Source organism: Corapipo altera, unplaced genomic scaffold, assembly GCF_003945725.1.
Source record: "Corapipo altera isolate COAL_440 unplaced genomic scaffold, ASM394572v1 61281, whole genome shotgun sequence".
NCBI classification, from domain to species: domain Eukaryota; kingdom Metazoa; phylum Chordata; class Aves; order Passeriformes; family Pipridae; genus Corapipo; species Corapipo altera.
In genome coordinates, this window is record NW_020884921.1 from 967945 (window position 1) to 990166 (window position 22222).

Genomic DNA, 22222 nt, shown 5'->3' on the forward strand with positions numbered 1-22222 from the left:
GGCGGGGGCAGCGCCGGGCAGGGCGGCGGGGGACAGCCCGCCTCGCCGCCGCCCCCCGCGCCCCTGGAGGACAAGGAGCAGAGCACGGCGGAGGAGAAGGAGAGAGGGGGCGAGGCGGGCTTCGAGGAGCCGCTGGAGCACCCGGGTGACAGCTGCCGGGAGCCGTTGCCGCCGCCCACCCCGGACATCAACCAGCTGCCGCCCTCCATCCTCCTCAAGGTGGGTCGGGGCGGGAGGGAGGACGGGCGAAGCCACTTCCTGAGGATTTGGGAAGGGGCTGTTCCTGCCCCTGAGGTGTCCGTCCCCAGCGGGCTCAGGGTAGAGGTGGAGCCGCAGGCCCTGTCCGGAGGGGTCGCAGCGCCCAGCTTTGGGGGGCTATGTAGGGTTGTCTGGTTGTCTGTCTGTTTTTGGTTTTGTTTGTGTCTCGTTCCCCCCTCACCCCCCTTTTTGTTTGTCGTTGTTAGCGGCGTCGGGAGCCATTACCTGGAGGTGCAGACACTCAAATCTGCTCCAGAAGCTGTCCCGTAGATATTTTGACCGTACCTGTTAACTTCGTAATGTGCCCTTCACGAGTTGCCTTTTACTCAAGTCGCTGGTGGAGTACTCAGCGAGGGGGTCTGGCACTATATTTAGTGCTTCTTTGTTGGTTGGAGCTACATAGACAAGTTTGCAATGTTAATTGGGAAAAAGTTTGTATTACTGTGTGTTTTGAATCAGTTTTGGCTTTACTGGGTTCACAGTCAGTCTGAGTCTTTGTAGCCCTCGAATTACATGCTTCCATAACTTCTTAGGCTGTATAATCAAAGAGTGGCCTCACCTTCGTTCCTATCCCTTCTTTCCTGTCCCTTTTGCTGTCTTTAGGTTCCTTTGGTTCTGTGTTCTTTCGAAAACGATTTGCCATTTTTAAGCTATTCTGTTCATCACTACGTTGACTGCTTGCAGCTAAACATTAGCTAAAAAGACGAGTCAAGCGGGAACTGAAGCCCGTGATGTTTTCCATAGTTTGATGCTAGTATGTCTTTAAATTTTGGGGAATAACGTTTCAGGATTACAGGAAATAATGTTTCAGGATTACAGGAGTTTACTCCGGGGTCAGATGGCTAAATTTAAAGCAGGGCGTGATATATGCAGAAGTAGGAGACAGATGATTCTTACTGTTCTTTCTGTTTTGTTAGTTGTGCATCCAGTGTAGAAAGTACTCCTTTACTCTTTTGTTGTCAAACAATAACAGCCTGCTTATCTGTCTGTCTTGCACATGAAAGTAATTCTGTACAAGATTTGGTTGGTTTGATTTTTTGTTGTTGTGTTGTTTTTTGTTGATTTTGGATTTTTTTTTTCAAGTACACATTGACTGTTACTAAGAGTATGTCATGTTTCATAGGTGCACTATGCAAATTAATTTTATGTAAATACTTAAATACTTAAGACTTATGAGCTATTTTATCTCTTCTCTTATTGCAGAATTGAAAGTTTGTCATGTAGTTTTTTTAGAAAAGAATCCATCCGTTTGCCGATGTTGTTGGAAGATAATTTTTTCTTTGATGTTCAATTGTTTTAGGTTTGGAAACAGGACTGACTTGTTTAGTATGGCTTAAACACTATTTGATCAATGATACGACTAATTCTCTGTGGTTACTTTAGTATTCAGTTTCACTTTTTCAAAAATATCAGTCTATAACTCTGCCATAAATCAGTTCTTTTAATAGTGAAAGATGTCGTGTCCATCTCACTTGTGGACTAGTTTAAATGTTATCTAAACTCTTTTCTGTTTTATCTGTACTTTCAAAATTTGGTTAATTTATTTTTTTTTTTTTTTTTTACAAATCAAGTGTTTTTTAACCCCAACTGACAACTAAATACCAGGCAGCCACTCAACAGAGCCACACACCACCTTGTCACCTTTCCCCTTGGTGGGGAGGAGAATTGAGAGGGGGGGAAAAGTATACCTTGTGGATTGAGATAAGAAGAGTTTAATAACTGAAACAAAATAAAATGTAGTATCACCATTAACAATATTAGTATTTGTAAGGAAAAGGAGAGAGAGAAAGAAATAACACTGAGAGGACCAGGTGCTGCCCAAACATTTGCTCTGCTACAAAGCATTGTACCAGGTACTAAGAACTCTACCCTAGCTGAAATTGGGACAGACATCTACCTCCCCAAATGATTTTGTCTCTTTAGTTGCCCTGTATTACAGCTCCTTCTGCAATGTTTTTGAAAAGGCAGGCTGTTAATTCCAGTATCTGGAGTCAATCTCCTCACCTGTTTGTTTTGTTTGTGGGTTTTTTGTCACCATCTCCCTCTCCCCCCAATTTGCCCTTCAATCCTTAGGTATAGTTATGTATTAGGTTGGTTGCTTTGGTTTTTTACAGGAGTCTATCTGTTTGTCTATCTATATCTCTTTCTGTATGTCTCCTTCTTAACTATTCTAGTGTTCGACTTTGTTTGGCTGCTTCCATAACATACTATTCTGCTATGGAACTTTTAACTCAAGATTTCTAACCAGGCGTCTTTTTAAGTGGATTATTCAGGTGCCTAAAGGCCTTCATATGATGGATTTTGATACAGATATGATTGGATTTAGGATATTCTTTTTCCAGAGGTGTCATTTGTTATGAGAGCACGGGAGACAAATATAACCAAAATCTTTACTGAACTTTTCACAGTAGGTAGTGGAGACACAATACGAGGACAAGAGAGTCCATCCTCAGAAGTCTCAGGAGCCACATCCTACTAGGTTTTTTTGTTTGCTTCCGTTGATTCCCATCTCTGTCACCTCCTGATGCAGTGGTGCTAGAGCAGGAGTGGCTGTCACCAGTGTCAGTATATGTGGCCTCGAGATAAGCCTAAAGAAGCACTGCAGGAACTCCTAAGGAATAGCTGTCCACTTTGTCCGCTCAGGTGGTGTTTTGTTGTTAAGCAGTGGTTAAGGCTCCTCTAAGAGCTGGGTAGAAAGGTTTTTGTCAGACTGAACATGGCCTGCAGATCATCAGATGGGCCCTACTGAATTGGGAAGTTCATAGCGCAGTGTGCCAGTTGATCCTGTTTCTCTGACTGGTGAAGAAGTATCCTGGTCAATATGAAGTGATAAAAGAATTGCAGTTCCACAAATCAAACAAGCTTATGGATTTTTCCTGCTGAAACATGTATGACGAAAAAAACTGTTAAACAGTGGGCAAAATTTCATCTTTAATCTTTGTAGGAGAGGGTGATTACCTTTGATTAAAGGATAATTTAAATCTATTATCTTTAAAACTTGAAGGGAATTAAGAAATTATAGATCTGTCAACTTGACTGTAATCTAGATGTGTGAATAAAAAATAGGAGCTCTTTCTGCAGTGCAGAAGTTGACAAAATCTTGTGCTACAAATCACTAATTTTTGAAAACTTTGTGCTATATGTCACAAATCTGTGTCTGTTGTGGTTTCACTGTTATTTATTTCTGGAAAACAGAAATTAAAAAGAAAAAGAAAGAAATCTTCCGGTTGTACATGTTATCTCTTTGCAGTGCTGCTGTTTAATCAAAGCAGTTAACTGGTATAAAATGGTCTGCAAGTTGAGTTGTGAAATTACAAGAGAATGTCAATTCAAACACTTCAGATTTCCTTTTGAGCTGTATTACCAGGAATTGTGCAAGTAACAGGAAATTCTGTGCTGTGCTTGGTGCTTTTAAAGCCTCTGCAAAAGTACTGCATTAGGCTGTGGGTACTGGGATCACCTTAGAAACCCCCAGACAAATGAAAGAGGCATCAGCGAAGAGCCAGAGGTCGTGAAAACATGGTCATGTTATGGTAGTTGGAAGATTCTGGTCAAACTGAATGACACTTCTTCAGAAAGAAGACTAAGATGTAGTCTTTAGGTAAGAAATAATTGGAAAGTTCAACTGCGTTCCTGTCCCTTGTCAAATAAAAGGAAACAATAAGCTTAATTTTGGTGAGATATTTAGAAAACAGCACAGTGTGAGAACATTTAACTCTTGGCAAAGGTGGTTTCCCATCTCTATGGTTATGTAAGGAGTTGGGATTTTTTTTTTATTAATTCTTGTTTTAACAACAAGTGGAGTTCCTCATCTGGGATGTTTGGGGTGTGCTTGAACTCTCTTCAGAACAAGAAGGGTCTAGAATAGATACTGTCTTCTTCTTGATGTCTTCTTTCTCGGTTTGCTGCTCTTATTTTTATAAAGCATGAACACAGGCTGCTCTGCCTGTAACAGAGACCCTGCCAATTTTGACTTAGGGCTAAGGCACTATGAAGGGAGGATCAATGTGTGTGTGTGTGTGTGTGCATGTTATTTAATGTAGGGTTCTAAATATATTGTTACTATTGTTTGAGGCACTACTGACTCATTTTCTTACATCTTTACTCATTGTTTTTTACTTATTTTTCTCATTCTTCCTTCCCTTGTTGTAGTAACTTACACATTTTCTTTTGTTACTGTAATAACGTTTGCTTGTGATAATGTTGATACAAAATGCATTGCTGCTATCACTGTACTACTAGCACTGCATTTAACATTATCTGAGTGATATCAAGTGGGTTTGGCTTTAGCCAAAGCTATCCAGAGCTAGAACTTTGGTTTTATCTTCTGACTTTTGAGTGCTGGCATTTAGTTTTGGTAAACTTATACCTGAAAAGACTGAGTATACATGTTAGTTACACTATGATTTTTTTTTTTTAATTTTTTTTTTTGTCAGACCTAGTCAGGAGGCAGAGGCACCAAAATACATCAATTGGATTACACTTCATCCTCAAGTTCACAGAGTCACTGTTGTAATACCAGCTTTCTTTGCAACTTAAGCTGGTGTTCCATCAGTTTATCCTGTCTAGAGTTCGTGTCAAGTGTTATTTTTAGCTATAGCACTAAGAGAAATGGAAAGGGTTTTGATGCAAGGAGGTAAATGTTCTTTTATTTCAATATTAATTCACTTGAACTCCTTTTTCTGTAGCAATACTTAACACAGCAGTTTGGCTTGTTGTGGTTTTGTTTTGGTTTCTTTTTGGCTTTTTGTTTGTTTGGTTTCCTATGAAGCTTAGTGTCCAGCTGTGATTGTGGCAGGGAAATGAACCAGTCTTAGATACACTGTGCTGTTGCTGAGCTTCTGGAATGCAGTTGAGGGGCACAATTGTGAAGGAAAGGTGTGTGAGTAGATTAGTAGCTGAAGAGAAGATAGTACGTGTTCATTATTTCAGTGATGAAGTTCTCAAAGATGTCCTGATAAGGTTGTTATGATTTGTTGCAGGATTATTAACAATTATTTTGCTTTGTAGAGCTTTTGTGTAAGCATGTAGGTTTTAATAGTACAGAGTGAGCTATGTGATGGGAGAGACAAATGTCTTGGAATGAAATTTCTGCTTTTCCTGATGGTGGGATAAATACCTTGACACTCATGGACAGTGAAACTTTTCCTAATATTGTTAAGGTGTTGGCTTGACTTGCTCTGCATCCCCAAAACTGTGTATTATTGCATGGAGAAAGGAAGAAGATTACAAGTTGTACAGTGTTAGAATGTAAAGTAAATTAAATTTAACTGCTGCTTTCATTCCCTATTAATCTATTTGTTTCTTTTGTTCAGGTTGCTTGACCTGTGTTTGATCTTTCCCAGATTTTGATATGTTTTTAAACTGGTAGGGTGATTCAGAAGCAGTACTGATGTCTTTTAGTGAGGACAGATAGTTCAGAGTAAAAACACTGTCAGCCCCTTCAAGTAAAGATATTTTTCTTATTCATCAGAACCCATTCTTTCCATTAGGAGGAAAGGTATGGTGTTAGCATCCTCTGTCATTTCTTACAGACAGAACCTAAAGTGGTATTTTGCCTTGCAGCTAAGGCAGTCTGTTTGTTAGTAAGTGGCTGGTAAGGGCAGTGTCTGTCTCCCTTTTGTAACCTCTGGCTGCACTTTCCTGCTGCTGGCCTTGTTTTCTGCAGAGTGATCAGGCAGAGTGAGTTCAGATGGCTAATCTAACACCAATCTAACGTTTCAAAACTTCCTCAGGATGAGCTGCCTGAAAGACTTTCTCTAAGCACAGTCACTTAGAATCCAATGCAAAAATGCAGGTAGCGAGGATTAGGGGACTGGTAAACTATTCCTACTGCTGGCAGCTTGCCAAAAGGATCCGGGCTACGATGTGAAATTGTGCCATGACTTTTCCTGGCTGACACATTTTTGTTAATCACATGAGCGTTTTTAGCTTGATTCCCTTCATGGGCGTACTGAGGCTACTTTCAGAGGTGTGTGCATGCACTGCTCACATCTCTTTTGTGTGCTCAAAATCATTCATGATTCCATTGCTCTGTTGTAATTATGTGGCAAAGTGAAGAAATCTCTTAAAAACAAAGCAAATATTTGTCTGTTATTTCTTCCTCTCCTGTTATGTATGATTCTTTAATTTTCTGAAATAGAATGAAGGTACCTTCAATAAACATAAGCCCACTGATAACCTAGCTGCTCTAGACCTCCAGTTAGCAAATACTGTGTTTAACAGTTCGTGGTAAAATGTCATTTACTAAGCATGTTCCCTTGATCAGATGGTACTTCAGAAATAGTTTTGATAATGAAGTTTCCATAATCTACTGAAAAAAATTTGCACTCAGTTGATGGAACAAATGAGCAGTTTTCCAGTAATGAATGTCTTAAGTTCATTAGGCATCATGAAATGTTTGAGTGCACATTTTAATGTTCTTTTGTTGTTAAAGGTTTCAAACAAATCTACCTGATGCAATGTGATGAAAACAATTTTGTAGATACCTATTCCTGTATAAAAAAAGTTTTTATTGATACAAGAAAGCTTCATTCACAGAAATCTTGACTCTTCTACTTGTATTGAAAGATCTTTTAAATGAAAACGATGGAGAGAAATGGGAGATGCATAAACGCACCTTTTACAGTTTCTTCTGCCATGGGCCCTGTATTTTGTTCATGTTCACAAAGCTGTACTTTGTTCTTAAAGTTAGCAGTATCTTTTTGTATGACCAGTCTTCGCGAACAAAGATTTGGGAAGGGTCTTTACCCTTCGAGCCTGCGCAGTGGATTTTTTAGGTGAGACCCAGTGTGCGCTCAGCTGAGCCCACCCTTTAATCCTAAGGTTCATCTGCCAGGGCAGAGTGAGCTTGGACAGTGGCAGTGAGGTCCTCAGGACGTAGGTTTGTTTAGAGTGACCTTCTCTTAGATGGATGGCCTCACAGGGCTGACGAGCTCCATCTGCCCGGGGGAGTTTCCCTGACTGGGAATCGAACCCGGGCTCTGCAGTGATGAGAGTGCTGGGAATGGTATTAGTAATCAACTGAATTTTCTTGGCTCTCTTTTCCTGAGGCGAAAACTTCTTAAGTCTCTGCAGTCAATAATTCTAACTGCTTGATTGTGGGTTTTAAGAGTATTGGTTTTTATTAGGATAGTCTTTTCATAAGTTAAAATTATTTCTTGAACTATGCTTATGTTTACTTCATATTTGATTTGTGTGATGTGAACTGATTTTTAGAAAACTTGGTACTGAGGATACATAAACATATTTACAATTTTCTAGTACTGAACTATTTTTCACTGTAACTTTCATGGGTGTGATGGACATTTCATTATTTCTGTTTATAAAAATGCAGTTATCTTCTTCATTTGATTGACTTTGAGGAACTTGGTTTAAGGCCAAAGTTACCAAAGATTTAAAGGGAAATAAATAAATTTAGTGTGTGGATTTGTGATATTTAAAACTGATCTTTAATCTTTTAAAAAAGTATATTTGTAGGATGCTTTGTGGAGCTTTTTTGGTTTGGGGGGGTTTTTTGTTAGTTTGTGAGGGTTTTTTTTTCTTCTCTCTTCCTGCTGAAATGCTAATATTTAGCAAAAGTTCAAAGTAATCTTTTTTTGAATATACAGCTTGAAATATCTAGCATACCTTTCGTGTAGGAGTGTGGATGTGTTAAGGGTCTAATGTCTGAAACCCATTGTGTAGGGACTCAGGGGTAAGGAAGACAATTACACAGAATAACTGATTTCTAGTTTTTCTGGTTGGACTCTTCAATAATATTAATCAGCATCTTCTTTCTTCCTTTCCCATCCATTGTGTCACAAAAAAATTATTGTAGGAAGTTCAGAAAAACCCCAGAACTTGGGAACTTGATCAGGCACTCTTCTTTGATGGTTTAAGTTGTGCCATGCAAGGACTTAGTTTAGCTGCATTAAAATCAAATCAATGGAACCATCACCTGATTTAGAATGGTGGATTGACTCAGGTGGAATTCTGTGAAATGAGTTGCATTTTGTTGTTTAAAGGTTAAACAACTTGTTTACGTGGCTTTTCTCATGTAAGGGATTTGTATGATTGTATCAATTCAGAGTTCAGTATGTGATTTGACTGAAAACTAGCTATAGCTGTTAGTTGGCTTTTGCTGTCCTGAGTGTTGCATTGTTGGATTTTCTTTTCGGTATAGAATCATTTAGGTTGGAAAAGGCCTCTAATGTCATAGAATCCAACCATTAGCCCGGTACTGCCAACTCCACGACTTATCCATATCCCTAAGTGCCACTTCTACATGCATTTTAAATACCTTCAGGGATGATGACTCCACCACTTCCCTGGGCAACCTGTTCAAGTGGTTGGCAACCCTTCCAGTGAAGAAATTTTCCTAGTGTCTAAACTATACCTCCTCTGCCTCAACTTGAGGCTATTTCCTTTTGTCCTTCCTTGTTCCATGGGAGAAGAGACCAACCTCTACCTGGCTACAACCTCCTTTCAGGTAGTTGTAGAGAGCAATAAGGTCACTCCTGAACCTCCTTTTCTCCAGGCTGAAAAACCCCAGCTCCCTTAGCCACTGCTGATAGGACTTGTGCTCCAGACCCTTCACTATCTCTGTTGCCCTTGTCTGGACTCACTCCAGCACCTCAATGTCTTTGTATTGAAGAACTCAGAACTGGACACAGGATTCAAGTTGTGGCCTCACCAGTGCCCAGCACAGGAGGTGATCACTGCCCTGGTCCTGTTGCCGCACTGTTTCTGGTGGCCAGCTTTATGTAACTCCATTCAGCACCAGTCCCTGGGCCTGGATGTCTAGACAGTTTTTTACCCAGCAAACAGTGCACCTGTCCAAGCCATGAACTGCCAGTTTCTCCAGGAGAATGCTATGGGAAATGTTGTCAAAGGCTTTATTGAATTCCAGGTAGACAACATCCACAGCCTTTCACTCATCCAGCAACCAGATCACGTTGTCATAGGTGGAGATCAGATTGGTCAAGCAAGATGGGCATTTCACAAACCCGTGCTGGCTGGGCCTGATCCCCTGATTGTCCTGTACGTGCCACATGCATCCTGTACATGTGTCACATTTGCCAACATCCAGTCAGTTGGAACCTCCCTGGTTAGCCAAGACTGCTCATAAGTAATTGAAAGTGGCTTAGTAAGCACTTCCCCTGGCTCCCTCAGGGCCCAGATCCCATTTGGCCCCTTAGACTTGTGTGTGTATGAGTGGGGGGGCTTCATTCTGCTTCCTGTCTTCCAGCTCAGCAGGCTCGATACCTAGAGAGCAACTGGTCTTGCTATTAGAGTCTGAGGCAAGGAAGGCATTAATGGTCTTCAATGAGTCTGTGTGAAAACTTATTTCAAAGCAAGAGCTTTTTGTTTAAGAACATACTATGTCTGGAAGGTATGATAAGGCCATCAGTGGGGAACAGAAAGTCCCAGAAGGTCTCTTGCATCCATTGAAGGGGAAGAGAAACCCACTAATCTTAACTGTCACATGAAAGGGTGAAGCAGGAGGCACTGACATCTTTAGGAATTTGAGCTAAAAGAGGGTGAACTGAGAGTGAGTAAGGAACAAGAGTTTGCATCTTTTGCAGAGCTCTGCTTCCTCTACCCTTACCTTTTGCCAACAGGGTAGAAAAAAAAAGTGTGAAATGATTCTAGAAAGTGTTGTTAAACTTTTTTTTCCCCGTTGACAGTGCTGAAGGATATTCTGGTGCTTGGAAGGGGGATTAGACAGAGTTGCGGGAGAACAAAAGAAACAGTGGATATGAAAATGTACATGTTTGAGTACAATTTTCAGCAACTAAATATGCTAACTAGTAGAACCACTGCCTTCAGGCTTGGGGGTAAGACCGGTTTGAGCTTTCAACTGTATCTTTACATCCTTGGGGATTAGAAAATTTAAGTCAGGACAAATTAGCTGCCACAGTATCAGTATATATCTAGAGAATAAAATTGAATTAAAGGGTGGTGAAAGTCATCAAGGCGAGTTGAAGTGTTTTATGCATTAGTGTACTATGTAACTAACTAAGTACTGGTACTATGTACCAGTAACTAAGCTAATCCCTTAATGTAAGGATGATGTGTCACCATTTGGAATATGTATAGTCTTTGCTACTAAATTCCATTTAGTGTAGTTCAGTACATCTTTTTTTAACAATTGCACACTGAAGAGAAGTTGATGTTTTACCTGGCATTATTCAGCATCCTTTTATAGCTGGAACTTTTACAGCTACTGCAGACAAGGCCTTGTCTTTGAACACATATCGCTTGTGTAACTTATGTGGCTATTCCTGTTTGTGCTGAAACTTCTGAAATGACTTGTCATTGCTTTTCTTCCTCATGGCTTCATTCTGATGATTGTTTTCTAAGAAGTCAATTTGCAGCACCTCTACACTCCTTAATTGTTTCTGCAGCTAGAATTCAATACAGCATGGACTAAAACATGGCTACAAATGCTTCCAGGCATTTCTTTCAGGATACTGGCTGTGCAGATGTACTGTTTATGTCAAATATTGAGTCAAACTTGTTTCTCTTTTGTTTCTTCATTACTACTGCATGAAACAATGGTAGCAATGCAGTAGCAGTAGGTCTGTGATTTGTGAGGGCTTTCAGCTTTTAGTGGGGTGGTAGTGTGGTAGGTTGATGCTGCTTGGACACCAGGTGCGCACCAAAGCAGCTCTGTCGCTCCCCTCCTTAGCGGGACTGGTGAGAGAAAATATGGCTAAAGGATCATGAGTTAAGGACGGGGGGCGATCACTCACCTATTACTGTAATGGGCAAACCAGGCTTGACTTGGGGAAATCAATTTAATTTATTTTAATCAGATCAGAGTAGGATAAAAAGAAGTAAAACTAACACCTTCCCCCCCACCCCCTCCCTCCTTCCTGGGTCTAATCGTTTCATAATTCTCTACCTCCTTCCCTTAGGAGTTCAGGGGGACCAGAGTAGAGATTACAGTCAGTTCATCATACATTGTTTCTACTGCTCCTTCCTCATCACAGATTGTCACTCCTTTCTTCTCTGGTCACAATTTGCTTCTGCCCGATGGCTTTTTTTCCCCTTCTTAAATACATTATCCCAGAGGTGCTGCCACCGTCACTGATGGGCTCAGCCTTGGCCAGTGATGCATCCATCTTGGAGCTGCCTGGCACTGGCTCTGGACAAAGAGAAAGCTTCTTGCAGCTCCTCAGAGAAGCCACCCCTGTAACCCCACCACTACCAAAACCTTGCTATGCAAACCCAAAACAAACAAAATAAAATACAAAAATTATTTATGGGCTTTCATTTTCACAGTGGTAGCTGGATTAGCAACAGTCTTTCCTGTTGTGTTTGGTGTGTTCTTTGTATCTGCAAGCTTTTGTTTCTCAAAGTAAAGGTGGTATATCCCCAAATAAGCATATTTATTTCCTACTGGAGTAAAGACTGGTTAAAGAATTTTATGATGCCAACCTTGATATCCTTCTTAGTATTGAGTCAGTTAGATATCTCTCTAAATGTAATGTAGATCACGTTTCTTGTTCTCTTCTGAGGTTTTTGTAACTGGTAAAAGATTCAGTTTTCTGTTCCCTGCTGATAGCAGGAATTCAAGTTTCCTACCGCTTTTACTAAAAATTGCTGAGCATTGTCATGCTGTCATCTTTTCTTACATTTAGAATGACACTTTTACAGCAGGAGTGTCAGATGCCAAACTACCACTTGCTATTTAGTGCTTTCTTTCTCCTTGAATGAGGGAGACATTATTTTTTGGGTACTGATCACAGCTATGTCCTCGTTCTGTCCATGTATGTATACACCATTACAGACAGAGAACTGCAGAGAGGAAGCAGGCAATTGTTTGATTTGCCCTTCTATCTGCTCATGTTCAACTGATTGCCTCAGGAGAAGCATCCATTGACTCTGGTGATGGTCAAGCAAGGGCCCCCAGGAAAACAGGATTCACACACAATCCTTCAACACTGAGGAGTCTTGCATAAGAGATTGCGAGTTTTTCATAGCTAAAAGAAGAAGATGGGAATGATAAATCTTGCAAGCATTTACAAAATGTCATGAATTTGACCCCTTCCCCTCTTACTACAACTCTCTTTCATGAGGGGGTCTTGTAGGGATATGCATTGTCCCCCCTGAGATTGGCCCCCCCTGAGAAGCTGGGGGGCTCAGAGGTGATTGGGTGCCAGGACAGTGTTCCCTGGAGAGTCAGTCACTGTCCATGTTGTTCGCTTCTGCTCAAAATCATATATCACAGCACTGGAAGGTGTTGGCAGTTCTGCTGTTGGTGTCTGCTGCGTGCAGGTGGACAAGGCCAGGAGGTGGCTGAGCTCTCTCTCTTCCCCTCCGGGGGCGGAGAGGGAAGCCCTGCGACCCCCCAACTCAGCCTTTAGCTAGAGTTAGAGTCAGCATTTGGAGTGTGTGCTGTGAAAGAAGAATTTCACAGCACCTGAGGTAAGAGGGAGGAGGCTAGGCCTTCTTTCCCCTCCCTGCAGCTGTGGGATGCCTGGGACAGTGCATAACTGAACCGAGCTGCCTGTGGCCAAGGCTAGGGGGCTTTTTCCCCCCCACTGCATTTAGGCTGGTGGGGGGTGGATTTTAAGGCTCAGCATTTGAGCAGAGCCAAATGGACGGGCTGATAAATCAGCTCAGTACTCGGGAGAAGAATCCCAGGCAAAATTGGAGGCGAGCCAAGAGCTTGGGAATTGCCTGCCGACGCTGACCGGGGGCAGCTGAGAACTGATGTGGAGGAATGAAGATGCCAGAACAGAGACGCTTGATAAGCTGCACTGCAGCAGCCTAGGAACCGAGGTGAGACACTGAGAGGGAGAAATCACCAGCAGCAAAAGAGCAAGGACTCAAAGCTATCTTCTTGGACTTCGTGAGGAGAGACTGCAACAAACAACTGCTGGAACTTGGTGAGGGGGGAGTGTTCAGGAGCCCAGAACACTCCCACAGCAAAAGACTGTGTTACATATCAGCCTTGAAAAGCTGCTCCTGGACTAAAGTTAAAGGAGGGGCTTGAAAGGACCGACTGATAGAAATATAATATATATATAGTTACCTTTAGTTTGTATAGTGTTTATTTGTGTAAATAAATGTATATACTTCCTCCTTCACCTACAGAAGCCTCTGGTCTGAAAGTTTCTCTCTGATGTTAGGATAAATTGTTGAGAAGGGGTGGGGGAAGCCTGGAAATTGGATTTTAGATTTCTAATGTGGCTCAAACTGCCACAGCATATTTAAAGCTGCTGAGATAACTGAACCCCTTGTTCTAGGTTTATGGTGGTTATTCTTGACAGTTGGTTATCTAGTCTGTTTCAAAGACCACCCAATGATGAAAGTTTTGTAAGTTGCCAGGTGTTATATTTCAGTGCTTCATTACTCTTTTCTTTATTTTTTTAACCCCTTTGCCATCCCTTTTCCTTGGTTAAACTCCCAAGTGCTAATAGTTTCTTTGAATGTTTTCATGTTTTCTAGACTTCAGTGCTTTCCTGTGGACTCTCTCTAGTACTCTCAGATTTTCTGGAGAAAATTACCTGAGATGGGCAGTAGTGCTTCTATTTAGTACTCGATGTCCTCGTCAGAAGAGTGGGAGGACTTTTTCATGTTTTGCAGTCTGTACTCCTGTGTATCTTAATGCCATTATTGCCTTTTCTCATTGTAGGATGACATGTAGATAGAAGGTCATTTGTGGTGACATGGTACCTTCGTATGAAACTCTTGGCAGACCTTTTTTTATATTTATTAATAACCAACAATTCTTCTGTGGAAGGGCTGAGTGTAATAAATGTTACAGCAATTTATGAGCCTACCATAAAAAAGAATAAGCTGTAACTTTTGCAGGCAGCTATAGTGCTCAAAACCTTGGGGTATAAAATGCTAGTTCTGTGCTTAAGTTCCTTTGTATGACACTGATTTGCTCTGCTAATCTGTGCTACCATCCCATGCCCCCTTCCTACAAGACTGGTGTTTTAATACCTTTCTGACTCTTCTATTCAGTTAAAAAAATAAAAGGAATGGTTTTCCATCCATTTCAGAATGGGAATGAAAACACCTTTTAAATGGCTTGCAAAATAACATTGAGCTAATACTTGTATTTGTAATTCTTTAGGTATACCATCACAGAAGCATATTTGAAACTTAGTCTAAGAAATGAGAGCTTAAGTAGGATACATTCTGTTGTTGGTTGTGCTGAGGTGTCTTATTAATATTGTTTGTTCTTGTGGGATGTAGGTTTCTTTGTTATTGTCCCTGACTAATCAAGTTGGGGGCAAGTTCTAGATCTGTGTGTTACAATGCATGCTAATATTTTCCTGTCTTTTACAAGATGAATTGGTAGTAAAATATTTCTGTTTTCAAAATATGATTACATCTGACAAATATTTTTTTTCTTTCTTTACAGATATTTTCCAACTTATCTCTGAATGAGCGTTGCCTTTCGGTGTCATTAGTCTGTAAATATTGGCGTGACCTCTGTTTAGATTTTCAGTTTTGGAAGCAGCTGGATCTCAGTAGTCGTCAGCAGGTATGAAAATATCATTGCAGAAAAAGTGGTGTGATAACTCAGAACTTGTATTTTGGACTGAGGACAAACAAAAGAAACACAAAACATGGTGATATCTGTGCTTTCAAGGATTTTTTTACTCTAGGCTGAAAGTGTCTAGACCTTTACATTAGCTTAATTTTTACACTATTAATTACACTATTTAAATATAGTGTATTTTGACTGAGATCTATTGTTCAATGGTGTTAGGACAAGTGCAGTTTGAACTGGGTTGTAAGCTACCTGTCTCAGGTCTGCATCACGCTCTTGAAGTTTCTTGTTAATTAGTTACTTGAAGGGGTTTATAAACACTTCCTTTAGAGTTTCATGAAAATTCATGGGAATTCGAGGGTCCCATTTGAAGAAGGAACAATATGAACTCATCTGTGTTGGAATATAGAATACATATGGTGTATTATTTTCAGGTCACCAATTCATAAGAGAGAATGCAAATTCTCTTGCTTCTAGAGTTACTAGTTAACATGTTTCTGAACCACTATAGAAAAGTTATGTAGCAGATTGTCTGATTTTTATTTTCTTTCCTCAAGGGACTCCAAAGCACCCTCACACCAGGGGTCTGTCTTTTAGCTCAGTAGGTGTCCTGTGTCAAAAAAGTAGTTTCTTCTTCAGTGTCTTGAGCTGTAGCCTTATTTTGCTACAAAGATTTTTAATAGTTTTGTCTATTAGGTATCTCCAGTAAAAGATTTCACTAGAGTTTATCAGTTGTGGCATTGTTCTAAGAAATTGCCAGGGTTTTATGGAGTTCTGAAACCCATATTAAGCACAAATGTTCTTCTTGGAGAAGTGTGGAGAGAGTTTGGTGATTTGGGCTTTTTTGGTTGTTTTTGTTTTGTTGTGGGGTGCCTGTGATCAGGCATTGTTTGTTTGTGGTTTTTACTTGGATTTTTTTTTTTTAAATTTGTCACTGTGGTAGTTTAACCCCAGCCAGCAGCGCCTCCCTCACTTCCACAGCAGCGGGACTGGGGAGACAATTGCAAGGGTAAAAGCTCGAAAAGTCATGGGTTGAGATAAAGACAGTTTAATAGGGAATGTAGAAGCCGCACACACAAGCAAAGCAAACCAAGGAATTAATTCACTGCTTCCCATGGGCTGGCAGGTGTTCAGCCATCTCCAAGAGAGCAGGGCTCTATCATGTGTGATGGTGACTTGGGAAGCCAAGCACCATCACTCCAAACATGGCCCCCTTCCTCCTTCTTCCTCCCACTTTATATACTGAGCATGATACCATATGTTCTGGAGTATTGCTTTGGTCAGTTAGGGTTACTTTTCCTAGCTGTATCCCCTCCCAGCCTCCTGTGCTCCCCCAGCCTCCTCACCAGTGTGGCAGTATGGAATTCAGAAAAGGCCTTGTCTCTGTGTAAGCCCTGCTCAGCAGTAACAAACCAGCACAAATCCAAAACACAGCCCTGCACTAGCCACTGTGAAGAAAATTAACTATACCCCAGGAAAAAGCAGCTCAGCCGTTGTCTAGCAAACAGGTCCCTGATGAAATAGCAAGAAAAAAGCTTAGATTTGCTACAAATGGAAAACAGATTGAATGCAGTGAAGACTGTTCCTTAACTGTATCAGACAAAACCAAGAGAGATTCGTGTTGCTCTCTTGCTCTCTTTAGGGTTAAAGCTCAATCTCGTCTGTGCCAGGTGGTGAATAAGTAGTTCTAAATGGTTATGTTAGAAATAATTTCGTCCTGTCAGGTTTTTTGAAACTGAACTTTTAAAGTGAGGGAGTTCTATGTGTTATGTCTTACCTGCTTAGTTTTTGTGTATTTGCTCTAGCTTACGAGCTTGACCTTAAGGATATCTCATGTTGCTTACGAGCTTTGTAGAATTGTCTTCTTTTTAAGATTATTGTCTTGTTAGCTAACTACAATGTGTGCAGGTATGAGGTCGACAGAATCATTTTTCTACAAAGGTGTTAAGGAAACTTCCCTGTCCAACCATTCAGGAGCCATTCTGGAAGTTAATTCCTACCACCTAAGCTGAGATTGAAACCCCTTAGCACTGGTGGCTCCAGGGAGCCGATGGAGGCTCCACTTGACTCCCCAGACCCCCCACACTCACACAGTCAGACCAGTTATGGACTCAACCTCAGGTTTCCCCTATCAGAGTCTCAGACCTCTGGATCCTTAAAATAATTTTATCATAATGCATCATCATCATCATCATGGCTGGGCTTCGCAAATGAAGATTTGGGAAGGCTCTATCCACATTTGCTACAGGCACGCTGGTGGCTTATGAGGCCAATACGTGACAGACATATCCGATTGCAAAAGGCACAGCAGAAAGACTCCTTAGATGGTGTATTCTACAAGACACAGTTCTTTCTGCGTTGCCTTTTTTCCTCGAGAGTGATCCTGCGTGTGTTCTCGAAGGAGACAGCTGCGTTATAGATGGTGTGTCTCCAGGCCTCCCGATTTGAGGCCAGAGTAGACCAGTTATGGTGATCAATCTGGCCAAGGCTGAGATGTTGTTTCAGGGAGTCCTTGTATCTTTTCTTCGGGGCTCCTGTCTTGCGGCAACCAGTGGCAAGTTCACCATAGAGTAAGATCTTAGGGAGGTGGTGGTCCTTCATCCTGGAGACGTGCCCTGCCCATCGCAGCTGCGTTCTCAGTAACATGGCCTCAATACTTGTGACAGCAGCTTGCTCTAGTACAGATGTATTGGTCACATAATCTGACCGGCGGATGTTAAGGATGGTCAAACCCTTCTAACAGATAAAACCTCCATTCTGAATCAATGGTCTGAACACTTTCAGACTCTTTTCAGTACCAACCATGTAGTCCAAAATTCAGCAATTCAGTCCATCACACAACAATCAGTAAAGTATGAATTGGATACTGCCCCCACTTTAGGAGATACCCTCAAGGCCATACAGCAGCTGAAAACTGGCAAGGCAGCTGGAGTTAATGGAATTCCACCTGAAGTCTGGAAACATGGGGGCCTTGCACTCCATACCAAATTTCATGAGTTTGTGGTGCGCTGTTGGGAACTAGGCGAACTACCATCAGGCCTTCGAGATGCTGTCATCATCACTTTGTACAAGAAGAAAGGAATTAAATCAGATTGCTCAATATATCATAGTATTACTCTGCTCTCCATTGCTGGCAAAATCCTGGCAAGAATACTCTTGAGCAGACTAATACCCACTATAGCAGAAGGAATTCTACCTGAAAGTCAGTGTGGTTTCAGAGCCAACAGGAGCACCACAGACATGGTATTTGTCCTCAGACAACTGCAAGAGAAGTGTAGGGAACAGAACAAAGGTCTCTATGTAACCTTTGTCGACCTCACCAAGGCTTTTGATACTGTGAGCAGAAAAGGTCTATGGCAGATTTTGGAACGTTTAGGTTGTCCCCCCAAGTTCCTTAAAATGATCATCTCACTCCATGAGGATCAGCATGGCCAAGTCAGATATGGCAACACACTTTCGGAGCCCTTTTTAATTAAGAATGGTGTGAAACAAGGCTGCGTTCTCGCTCCTACCCTATCATAATGCAGCAGCAGAATAACAGCTCAAACTGGTGCTTCTGAGGAGGGACCTCGAACAAAGGGACCCCTGGGCGTTTAAACCCTCACAGTCTGTATGGGGGCAAGTGTGGGGTCTTCTTGCTGAGTCCTCGGCTCCTGCTGTGTCCCTGAGTGTCCCTCATCTGGCTGTGCACAGGTCCCTGTGCCCTTTGTTATGCAAAGGCTCAGCACCAGTTCATGACCTCTTGCCTAGGGCTTTAGTTCCACTGCAACTGCACACAGAGCTACCTGTACTAAATGTATTCTTCACCAGTCCTCCCTGTGTTTTAATCGAGCATACCCACTAATATACTACAAGGGTAAAAGAAAAGTTTCAAGGTATTTAACCACTGCCCTTCCACACAGCATTATTACAAGTAACAAACATAACAGAATTAGGGCTAATGATCTCTGCCAAGCCTGATAGCTGATCTACTATCACTAGCAAATGTTTCTAGCCAGTCATAGGGGCATTGTGGGTTTGGGTCCCATCTGAGTCACCAAAACTGTTGTCTCAAAACAGGTTCTTTCACCTGGGGTACAAGAGGCTGATCCCCACACAGAGTTGAGATACTTGATTTGTTTACAGTTCTGCATGGGGGGGTGGGGAGGCTGCATGGTAAATCCACAAAGCACTAGGACCATCAAAACTTTTCATTATTTATACATTTTAGTAAACAAAGGCAGTAATGCTCACTGGTAACAAGTTACATGGTTCTCTTATTCATTAGTAATCTACCTTCTATTGGTTAAATGAGTCACTTCTTCTTATGCTAATTAATCCATATGCTCAGTCTTCCACTTTTTGGGCTGGTGGGCTTCTTGGATCAGTGATCTGTGGTGGTTGCCATCTCCCCCTGCCAGAATTATCTTTTACGCAGTTGGGGCTGATTTCAGCTGAGTTGGCTTTGTTAGTTTCTTGCTTATCTTGGGAGTTCTGCCAAATGTACTTGTGATCTGTGCATTCTGCATTCTCTCTGTCTACTGCGAGTAGTACATCATCTCCTCAAGCTTTGTTTACCTCCCCCAGGAGCTGAGGTCACTGAAACACATCAAGCCCTAAACCTTAATAAGGCAGTTCTACCAGCAAGTAATTTATATTTCTAATACCAGGACATCACACATAGCCTCTTTGCAATTACTGAAAGGGGAAGTAGGTACAGGTTACCCTCCTAACTGTGGAGCTCAGTCTGAACTTGAGAACTTCTGGCAAGTTGGGCAGCTGTTCGTGGATCTTTTTGTGGCAACACAAATTCCTGGAGCTGCCCAAATTTATTCTGTTTGTCTAGGTATTGCTTCTGTTGCTCTGTCAGCTTTATCCTGAAAGCATCTAGCCACAATCTAAATAGTCTTTGTCAGAACTGGCTTTCTCCCGGTTGTCCATGTTCCATCAAAAGCATTAAAACCCCACCCCCCCAAACAAATCAACTACCGTAAAATATTCAGTCATAGGTGGTATTTGTAAAGATATGTAGTTACATTCTCCCAATAGTTCATGGAAATGCGTTTTTCAAATAGTCTTTTTTGTCCTAGTGAAATTTAAAGATTTTAATGGAAAAAGTTATGTTTGAGTATTTGTTTGTTTTTTTTTTTTTCTTTGCAGGTCACTGATGAGCTGCTGGAAAAAATAGCATCAAGAAGTCAGAATATTACTGAAATCAATATCTCTGATTGTCGCAATGTATCTGATACAGGAGTATGCATATTAGCAATTAAATGTCCTGGGCTCCTAAGGTATACTGCCTACAGGTGTAAACAGCTTTCTGACACCTCTATTATTGCAGTTGCCTCTCAGTGTCCTCTTCTTCAGAAAGTGCATGTGGGCAATCAAGACAGACTCACCGATGAAGGCCTAAAGCAGGTAACCATCCATTCCACAAGTTTCCTGTGTAAACTTAGTATATTTCAACTTCTTACCAAGTACAAAAAGGGACCTGGAAGAATGTACTCCGTACTCCTCTTAAGATTTAATTAAAATCAGAAAAAAGCTTCTGTTTTAAAAATTGTTTTATGGTGAGTTCGGTCCAGTAAATGCTGTTCACTTTTTTTTTTTCTTTTTAATACCTAGGGATTAAATGATCCCTTTTATTGCTAAATCTGTAGTTTGACATCCTATACTTCACTTCTGTCTGACTGAATTTTCCTGAGCTTGGTTGCTGTTCTGAACCTGCGTTTAAATAACTCCTTTTTGTATCATGAAGACTGATACAAAGAAAGACACATCTTTCTTTGTTAGGAATGCAGGAAGGTTTAATCAACTCTCTCTGAGTGTTAAAGGAGCATTTAGCTTAAGCTGTGAAGTAGTTAGGGTAAATCAAATATGCTGTTAATGGTTGAGCATAAAGGCATTGTTAGCTACTTACATATATACCCGATAAAAACCCTAGTTCTTATGTGCTGTTCTTAGCTCTGTTTTATTGACTATATTTAGCAGCTTCATTTTGTCATGTATGTAATTAAAATCTTTCTTGTTTGCATGTAGTAGTTAAGAAGTCTGTAAAGAAAGATAATTTTTAACGGGGGTGGAGAAAGAGGAGGAATCTTAATTCGTGACTCTTCAGTCAAATCCTGTTGTTGTTTCTTTTTCCTTTGATTTCATTAATTGCAGCTGGGTTCAAAGTGCAGAGAATTGAAAGACATACATTTTGGGCAATGTTACAAGATCTCAGATGAAGGAATGATCATTATAGCTAAAGGCTGTCTGAAGTTGCAAAGAATATATATGCAAGAAAACAAATTAGTAAGTACATATCATTATTTTTTACTTCCCAAGGTATTTTCATTGTCAAAAGCTTTCTCCTACTTTTTATTTGTTTAAAATGTTCTTCTGAATAGCTGCTTTTTGCCAGTGAATTGCTTAAAAACGTTCTCTAGCTGTGAAAATTGCGATTCTGCAGAGATGGCTTGGAAGGTGACCCAAAGTAGAAGTTAAGCTAAACACATTAACTTTTAGTTTTCAGCATAACATTGCAGGAGTAATTGTTTGGGAGATGCCTGATTTCTGTAGGAAAATGCTTAGTTCATGTGGAATGTTTCTTTTTTTTCTACAAGTACAGTAAAAAATGCAAACTTACCTAAATTGCAAGATATTTGGAGGTTGGGTTCTTGATTACAAGTAATATATTCTGATAATATTTTCTTGAAATATGCCACTTTCTCATCAGGATAAAGTAGAGCAGTGCACCTGTGCTAGTAAAAGGAAGTCAAGAAGTAATAAAACAATTTTGTGTCCTAGTTATAAGAGCCTTTGAAATGATGGTTTCTAATGTAGAAAGCCAGTAGCTACTAAATGGTGTAGTAGAACACCAACTTTATGTTTTATGGGTTTTATTTTTTGAATTTTTTTCTTGCAAGTAAGTAGGCAAGCTTGCAGTTGAATTTTTAACTATCAGCTAATGTTATGGTTATAACCTTTTTTTTTTAAAAGTTGTTCAACTGGAACAAAAGAATTGTGATTGTAAGAAAACAATGTACGTTGTATTCAAGAATTATTTGATACTTGGCTTCAAATAGATAAAAGATATACTAATGCTTAAGATAGTTGATTTGAGAATGGTTTGTATTTAAAAAAAAAAAAAAAAAGGCAGGTAAATATTGGTTTTGGTCAGAATTGTGGAAAGTCGAAAAAATAGGAGATAATGACCAAACAGAGATCTCAGTGGTTAGCTTTGTAACAAAAGTCCCACTTCAGCTCCATAAATCTCGATATGTAAACATGTGTCCTAGGTAGAACACCTGGGACCAATTCATCACTGTGTGGGTGTAACCCAAACTGTGTATTCTACAGCCTCCATGTAATTTCCCAAGAACTGTTAACAATAGACCATTTGCAGCAGCTGCCCAGAGCACTCCTGACCCCTCAGGCTATAAGCTGGGTGTTAAGAGGCCTGTGAGATAGGAGGGTGCTCCTGTCCTCACACCCACGACTCAC

At 40.8% G+C, this 22222-nt stretch overlaps 1 protein-coding gene across 2 annotated transcripts in view; it reads left to right on the forward strand.

The window, feature by feature from the left end:
- The window catches only part of FBXL17 (F-box and leucine rich repeat protein 17), a 289489-nt gene that overhangs the window by 1007 nt on the left and 266260 nt on the right, over positions 1-22222 (forward strand). For both annotated transcript variants that reach the window (XM_027656846.1, XM_027656845.1), the window contains exons 2-5: positions 1-219; positions 14624-14746; positions 19895-20152; positions 20900-21031. In XM_027656846.1, coding sequence (XP_027512647.1) covers positions 1-219; positions 14624-14746; positions 19895-20152; positions 20900-21031 — 732 coding nt within the window. The remainder of the gene's footprint in view (positions 220-14623; positions 14747-19894; positions 20153-20899; positions 21032-22222) is intronic.